The 8528-nt window shown below is 28.6% G+C and overlaps 1 protein-coding gene across 7 annotated transcripts in view; it reads left to right on the top strand.

Annotated features, from left to right (window-relative positions):
• The first annotated feature begins 706 nt into the window (after positions 1–706).
• The window catches only part of LOC106456842 (F-box only protein 41-like), a 66399-nt gene continuing 58577 nt past the window's right edge, over positions 707–8528 (top strand). The window contains exons 1-3 of one of the 7 annotated variants that reach the window (XM_022382620.1): positions 707–722; positions 1641–1814; positions 6405–6677. In XM_022382620.1, the coding sequence (XP_022238328.1) occupies positions 6432–6677 (246 nt within the window). In that variant the 5' untranslated portion in view covers positions 707–722; positions 1641–1814; positions 6405–6431. Of the gene's footprint in view, positions 723–767; positions 818–870; positions 1150–1350; positions 1815–2204; positions 2221–6404; positions 6678–8528 lie in introns of those variants that run through there. The other 6 variants (XM_013916210.2, XM_022382618.1, XM_022382619.1 and 3 more) reach the window with 6 other exon arrangements.

Genomic DNA, 8528 nt, shown 5'->3' with positions numbered 1-8528 from the left:
GCTGCTTTTCTTCTGGTAAAATTTTAAACCCGCTTAGTGGGGGGGGGGGTGTCTTAGTCTAGGCATATATTTGCCCATTGCTATGCATTACATATAGAGAACTGTTATATAAAAAGTATCAATGCTCACTATACTATCAAATAAATCTCCATAAAAATCTTCAGCTGCAGGGTATCATTTTAATCTCGAACTAATGCGAACAAAAAGTCAATAGCTACAGTAAATCATCATATATTTGCCCATTGCTATGCATTACATATAGAGAACTGTTATATAAAAAGTATCAATGCTCACTATACTATCAAATAAAAATCTTCAGCTGCAGGGTATCATTTTAATCTCGAACTAATGCGAACAAAAAGTCAATAGCTACAGTAAATCATCATGAACCGTATCAGCTAACTACTAGCTGTGTTTATTATCATTATAATATATAAAGTTAGGTACCATATCAAATAATCCTTTGCCCATAGTTGAGCATAAAAAAAAGCCAGCAAACAAGATAAACAAAATACTAGGAATTTAAAAACCTAGATAAGGCTGGAGATATTGTGGACATTATTTACTCAAATTACAAATCCGTATTTTGACTTCACCAAATATAATTCAAGGTAAGAGCATGGAGCCATAATAGGGGTTTGTAGTTTGAGCTAATAATGTCTACAGTATCTCCATCTTGTTTGCTTACTTTTCCTACGACCCCTATTTGCACGTTTTGAAATGTGAATTTTTTATTTATCTTGTTTAAACATGAAACATTGCGCCAAACGCTGTTTTACTAGTCGTCTAATGCTGTTGTAATACATAAGTGTAGCATGTATGAAATGATAATTGTCATTAAATAAGTTAATTGCAGATTATTTTTTCTTCACATTCTTAATTTGTTCATTTTTATTTTGTGCCGCATTGGTCAAATTAAAAAAGGAATGTGAAAAGAAAACATCTGCAGTTAACTTGTTTATATTAATAATTAGTATAACATCGACAATTTTACTTTTAGGCCTATTGCAGTATTGGGTTTCAATATTGCGCCGGATTTTGGCGTTTAAAAATTAAATCGTAACTTTTGAATAATTTGTATAAAGTTTAGTGACTTTTAGTCCTAACGTTAGGAATAAACTTAATTACAAATTCTGATTTAAAAATGAAGTCAGCATGTCATTTTTAATTTTTGTTATTTAAAAATAACTAAATATAATTCAAATGTAAATGTATATTCAAAGTTATGGATGTTTAACATAACTTCATTTTTTTGTCTTTAGAAACATTGCCGACTAATCTTTTTCTTAGTTATTTTTATAAATTACCTCAAATTTAAAATTACTGATTGTCTAGTTTAAGTAGTTAGAAATAATAATAATATATGTGATCCAGCATCAGATTCAGAGACACTGAAATAAAATATATATACATAATTATAAACTACCCATTTCTAGTATTTTTCTTTATGTGTGTGTGTGTAAAGTAATTGATGGTTTATCAAAATGTATGTTTCAAACTGCACTGTTTCTTCATAGGAAGCTGTGCTACATGTTCTGCCATATTCAATGATAGTGATATAATTATGACATTAGCAGTAGTAGAGTCATCCATTTTTGGTCCTTAAAAGTTGTCTATATACATCTACTTTTATTTTTCAGGAACTCAACTATACCCCATCTTTAAACTTCTATAACTATAAAGTGCTGTCTTCCACTACTGCCAGTGGCAACTAATTTTATAAGTTAATCATCCCAATTTTACAAAAATAAAACTTGGGTGTTGCTGGCTGTGAAAAGGATGTTGCTGCTTTACAAGAGGATTTAGATTATTTGGTGAGTTGGGTGAATAAATGGCAGATAGCATTTATTTTATAACAAATGCAACATAATGCATGTAGATTATCATAATTTTGTAAGTATAAATTTGATGGAAATAACTGTTAAACAGTTGAGTGTTATGGAAGAAAAAGATCTCTGTTTCATTAGTCTCTTAAACTATCCAAGCAATGTGCTGTTGCTAGTAGCAAGGCAAATAGGATTTTAGGTTGCATCTATAGAAATATTGAATACAAGTCTAAATATGTTATCATTTCATTTTATATGTTCCTGGTTAGGCATCATTTGGAGTATTTTGTTCAGTCTTGGATTCATTGCCTAAGGAAGGATGTTAAGTTCATATTAAATGTTGAGAGGAAGACTTACTGGGAAGATATCTATACCTAGGATGCAAAGATGTCATGTAAGGACAGGTTAAGATCCCTGAAATTGTTTTCTTTTGAAATAATATGAGTTAGAGAGGACCTGATTGAGATAGTGAAAATTGTAGTACTAAGGGACACAAGTAGAAATTTTGGTAAAATAATCTTGAGCTAAAACCATTTGTTTTTCCAACAGGGTGGTTGACTTTTGGAATGGGTTGTCTTCAGTTGTGATGTATGCAATAAAATTAAGGGGGTTTAAAGGAAGCCTTGATAAATATTTGAATGATAAGGACTGGCTTTGATTTTTTTAAGCTTAGTTCAGTGGGTGAGACATCTTAGATGGATTAACAGGACACTTGTTCTTACATTTTGTTAGCTAGAGCCTAGCCTGTCTTTCCAACAAATCTCAGACTTGTGTTCTGTCACAAGTGTGAATGATCAGTACTTTTTTAATGTTTAAAATCAGATACATAATTAGAATGCAACAAGACATATTTACACAATTAAAAGTTGAATAAAGCTGTCAATGGCTTTCACTTAACAAAAGACTACATGTTACAGTGCACTTCTGTGTTATCTTTAGGAGTTATTTACAAGACAGTTTATACTTTCTGCATGTTATGAGGTATTACATTTCAGTTAGTTACATAAGTCACTGATCAGTGCCTACAACATGTCATGCCATATATCAGATAAAACAGAGATAAAAGACAAGACTTGGATGTATAAAATAGAATGTGAATGTGGTAGTATTTATATTGGTCAAAGTAAAAGGAAATTAAAGTACAGATTACAGGACCATAAAAGGTGCATAAACAACAGATTAGAAAATTCAGTTGTAGGAGAACATGTGCAAACAACACAACATATAATTTTATGGGACAAAACTACAAACTTAGCTCAATCAAAAAGTTACAACATGATATATCTGAGAAACATTAATAATAGTGAAATTCAAAAAATGAAAAAAAATATTAAATTGAGACAAAAGGTCATCAGTTCACTTAACTGATGTATGACATGGCATGTTGTAAACGTTGATAGGTGATTTATGTAAATAACTTTCAATCATAATACCTCACAGCATGCAGAAAATATAAATTGTCTTGTAAGTAACTCCTGAAGATGACATAGAAGTGTGTTGAAACATGTAACATGTAGAGTGTTTTTAAATTAGTCATTGATGACTTTATTATACTTTTACTTGTGTAAATATGAATCTTTGTATTTTAATTATTGGATTTTATTTTTTGTGATCTATCATCCTGTTTTCTTCAGGATACAGCACAAAGAAATATTTTAAACTTCAGTAAAATCACTTCCTATCCTTTATGCAAGAAAGAATAAGGTAAGAGATCTTAACCCAGCTTCTTATCCCTAGAATCATCCTTGTAGCACCTTTTTGATTCCTGTTTAATTAATCAATATCCTTTCTCAGAGAAGGAGACAAAACTACATAGTATTCCAAATGAAACATAACTAGAGATTTTATATAAAGAGAACTACCTACCCATTTAGCTTTGTAATCAGTCTTGTAATTAATCATTAAATTCTATTAGCTTTTTTTCTAGTAACAAAACACTGCTTTGATGGTTAAAATGACTTATCTACCATTTTTCCAAGAAAATTTTCTTAAATTTCTTCAGTTATGGTATTGAGTTGTTTATTATCTTAAAGAGCTATGGGATCCAGATATAAGAATTTGAGATTTAAGAGTAGGAAATCATTGTAAGTTTTTAGAAGAATGGTGATGTTTTATTTTAGTGTGTGAAGAATATTTTATTTCTTACTGTAACTAAGATATCAGTTTGTTGGGAAAAGCATAGATAGAGGCTATTTTTGAAAGCCCAGATATAAATTTGTTCTTTTGGAAAATTAATCCTTTGCTAGAAAAATGTATACAAACGTTTTTTTCTACCACTCAGGCACCTGAATCTAAATCTTATATATATATATAATTTAATTTTATAAATAAAAAAATAATAATCTTATAATAAAAAAAAAAAAATCCAACATTTGAGCAGAAATGATAAGGTGGGTCATTGGGGGTACACCATCTATTCAGTTTAACTTCAACTTTGTCAGCATCAAATGTTTAGAAGAAATAAGATAAGGAGCCGGTGTGGGTGCTCTAGCCCACTTCTTTACCACATTTTGCTGTTTGCAGCAAGATGTGGGAAGGTGGTGGTTGCTCACCAAAAAATAAATAAAAATAATAAGAAAGAAATAATTAGAAAACAATACATCAGTGGGAGAGAGAGAATAAAACTGCCCTTGTAGTTAGTATTCCAGCCCCAATATAATGTTTAGACATAAAGATGTTGAGGTATTACTATACTAAACCCAATCTTTATTATTAGTGTAGTTCCATCCTCCACCATTCCATGCTATTATTTGGATTTTCAGTGGTTCCAAAGAAATCCACCCAGTAGCAGGTCTTATGTAAGGAAGATGATACAATTACATTAGTCCACCTGTATAAGATATAAAATGTCTAATTAATTCTCCTCCAATAAATTTTATAAATTACTTTTTATTGTGATTATTATATTTTTGTTTATATCACTATTTTCAAATTTATATGAATAATTTTTATACTTATTATAAAATAATTTAGAATATTTAATTACAGTTTTTTTCACCAAAGCCATTAAAAATCAGTTTTTGTACTAATATGTTAATAATAGATATTATGAATTGTACATTGCTACAAATTTTACAATACCTAAGAAGCTGTGAATGTGTAATACTCTATGTGGCATTTGTTGGTGCATTACCAAAAATTTTAAATGTGAAATTGTTTCTTTTATCATAAATATTAATAATACTATAATTATTAATCATCTTAATATCTACATCTAAATAATATGCTTCAATATTTGATATGGAGGTGTTCTTGATCTGTAGAACTGTAGGATAAGTGTTACTAGTATAATTAAATTGTCAATATATCTATATGTTAAGGAAAATAATTCCAAATTTGGTAAAATATTTGTAAATTTATTTTTTGTAATAATAAAGATATAAATGAACAACACAACCTGAATAATTAGAACCCATTGGTATACCTACTATTTGTTTATAAATGTGCTTATCAAAATGAATATAATTATCATAATAGCAAAAACTGAATATATTTTTAGCAGGAAAAGTTTGGTTTTCTACTTTTATAGGTAGATCAGTAAATTGATCTATTGATGAATGTATCACAATTACAAAATCATTAAGTGATATAGTTTTGAATAACGTAGTGAAATTGTATGTGTGGATTGTGTTTTATTTAAATTTACTAGAGTTATTAAAACAGGTTCATTAGGTTTAATTAGCCAGAAAGCATGTTTATTATTTGCATTTTTGTTATAATTTAATAAATTGATTCAGTAATTTGCTTAATAAAACTGCAGGTTGTTTCAGTATAGTTTTTACTGAACTAGAAATGAAAAGAAATTTAATGTGAGATTTATGTAATTTAGGTGTTGCATATACATATGGTAATTCTGAATATGGATTTGATTCAACAAAAAGTTATTTTCTATCTTTCAAGAAATTGTTAATAACATCTTTAGGCTTATTTTGTAACCTAAAAGTTTGTGTAATGTTTATCTCATTAGTTAAAATTGGTGCATAAAAAAATATATATAAATACAGTCATCTGTGTTTTTCTTTATAGAATTTAAATTGTCTGTCTTTTAACAATTTGTAGCTATTTTATATTTAGTATCTTTTTTTCATTGATTTTCTGCAAATAATTGTATTTTATTATATTCAAATTTCTAGTAGTAATATGTTCATTAAAAAAATCTGCCAAAGAATTTGAGTAGCAATCACATGGTAAATTCTGAACATTATTTGTATCTAAGTTGCTTAAAAAGTCTTTATAATCATATACATATATATATATGTATATATAAGTAATACTATTGGAATTTCATATTCCAATATGATATCTTACCCCTTCTCAGAAAATAGTTTTTCTCAATTAGTACTGCCCTCTGTCCACACAAATTTTCAATGCTTGCCTTCCACCAATACAAGTGCTACACAACCCCTATTGTAACCAACACCCTCTCCGCATTTGCACTCCTAATCACTTCTTGATTGGCAATAGTACTGTATAGACGTGCTTGTTTTTGCTCCCACATTTGTCAACATTTCCCTTTATACTACATACTTGGTTTTTATTTTTTGTATTTGCATTTGTATTTTCCTCTTTTTTTTTCAGATATTTTTATTGATGAAATTTTGAAAAATGATAATGAATGCAAGTGAAGAAAAGTATCGATGTCCAAAATGTGAAAAACATAATAGAACTTTTAAGGACCTCTGTGAACATGTAAAGTATGAACATGGACTTTGGAAGTTTGAACGACAAGAATTTTTACACAGTACTTTGACAAGACCAATAAGACAAAATTTGCTGAAGGACTTCAACTACTCCCTTCCACTGTGTGATACTTTAACTGGAGACAACTGTATAAATGGTTCAGATAAGTGGGTATGTTCTGCACTTATTTCATTGAATCAGTTCAAACTCAGCATTTACAGTAACGTAAAACATTTGATCAGCGTGAATTTCATTGTTTTTCTAAAGAAAAACGGGAAAAAATTATTTGCCCTTTTCTATATTGTGGGGAAATTAAAATTTTTAATATGTCTAAAATGTCCATTTAAAGACTGAATTAAAATAAAATTAATAATACTAATAAATCAATATGAAGTTGGAATATATTGAAATGACAAACAAAATATTTATTCTGAATGTTAAGTCCTATATTACTTCAAGATAAATAACAAATTGGAAATTTAAAAACCTAAAGGCTAGCATCACTATAGACATTATTTACTCAAATTACAAGTCTCTGTTTTGACTTCATGCTGTTACCTAGAATTACATTTGATGGTGTCAGAATATGGATTTGTAATTTGAGTAAATAATATCTACAGTATCTCCAGCCTTGTTTGATTACTTTTTTATGATCCCTATTTGTAGGTTTTAAATTCCCACTGTTTTATTTATCTTGTTTGTTAGATTTCTTTATGATCAACTACAAAGGATTATTTAATATGGTAGCTAACTTTATACATTGTAATGATAATAAACATAGCTAGTAGCTAGCTGAAATGGTTCATGATGATTTACTGTAGCTATTGACTATTTGATCGCATTAGTTCGAGATGTAAAATGTTAAGCTGCAGCTGAAGATTTGTTTGAGAATATAGTTATAGTTTCTGTGTAACTAAATTATGTATATATAATGTGTAGCAATGGGCAGATGTATGCGTAGACTAAGATATAACCCTCATTAACTCACTGGACCATTTTTACTTGTGTAGAGTTTTAATACTATAACTTTTAATATAGTGTGTATATCTTCACAAAATTTGGCAGACTTTTGGTACACATAACAAGTATTTTGTACACAAAAAATAATTTTTTTTAATGAAGTATTTTTACTAAAGATTTGTCTGTGTGTTGAGTATTTGTTTTGAATAGCCTGTGTGCAAAGTAATTTTCATGTTAAAATTAAAAATACTTTTTGTCTTCTCAAAAATCTCAAATTTCCTTTGTGTAATCCCTAAAACCTCCTAAGTGCATTTCAAACGTTTTTGTTTTCAGTAAAACTTTATAGTGTGTCCGTTATTTTCTCTACCCTATCTCAAAATGGAATTGATCAATTTTCCGATTTTGTAACCACCAAAAAAAAATTGAAATAAACCTAAATTAACCTTTTTTTCTTTCTAGAATGGCTTCAAATTGTAACATGAAACTACATTCATTTATCCTAAGTAGCCTTAAACTCGTAACAGTATACATCTATTTATAATTAAATGTTATTGTTTTATTGCTCTTTGAACCGTGTCTAACTACTATTCGTGCCATTATAAGTTGTAAATCACTAGGGGAACGTGGAGGTCACATTACACTGTCAAATTACATTACCTACGAGCTGCTCTTTGCATGCCTGTTGAAAGTTTTTATTATATTATTATTATTTATTTTATCTTAACTAACCTAAAAAGATCCCTATTTTTACATATTAGTCATTTTTATAATAATAAATAAAGAATAAACATGAAAAACAAGAAATAAAATAACTTACCCAAATACTTCTGTTTACTTGCTGTCAGATGTCGATGACACTTAACCCTAATTTTTTTATACTAATGGTAATGCACTAAATAATTTTTATTTAATTAAATAATGCACCAAAGAACATAAACTAATAACATGCAAAAAGTAGACAATTTAACTCTCATAATTTTTCTGGCTTTCCAACTATGCAACAAGAGCTGTTACAAATTCGTCCAAGCTAATCATTATTTTTCCCGTGGAAACAAAGCTTAT

This window comes from Limulus polyphemus, unplaced genomic scaffold (genome assembly GCF_000517525.1).
Source record: "Limulus polyphemus unplaced genomic scaffold, Limulus_polyphemus-2.1.2 Scaffold263, whole genome shotgun sequence".
NCBI classification, from domain to species: domain Eukaryota; kingdom Metazoa; phylum Arthropoda; class Merostomata; order Xiphosura; family Limulidae; genus Limulus; species Limulus polyphemus.
This window is presented reverse-complemented; position numbering and strand designations above follow the sequence as displayed.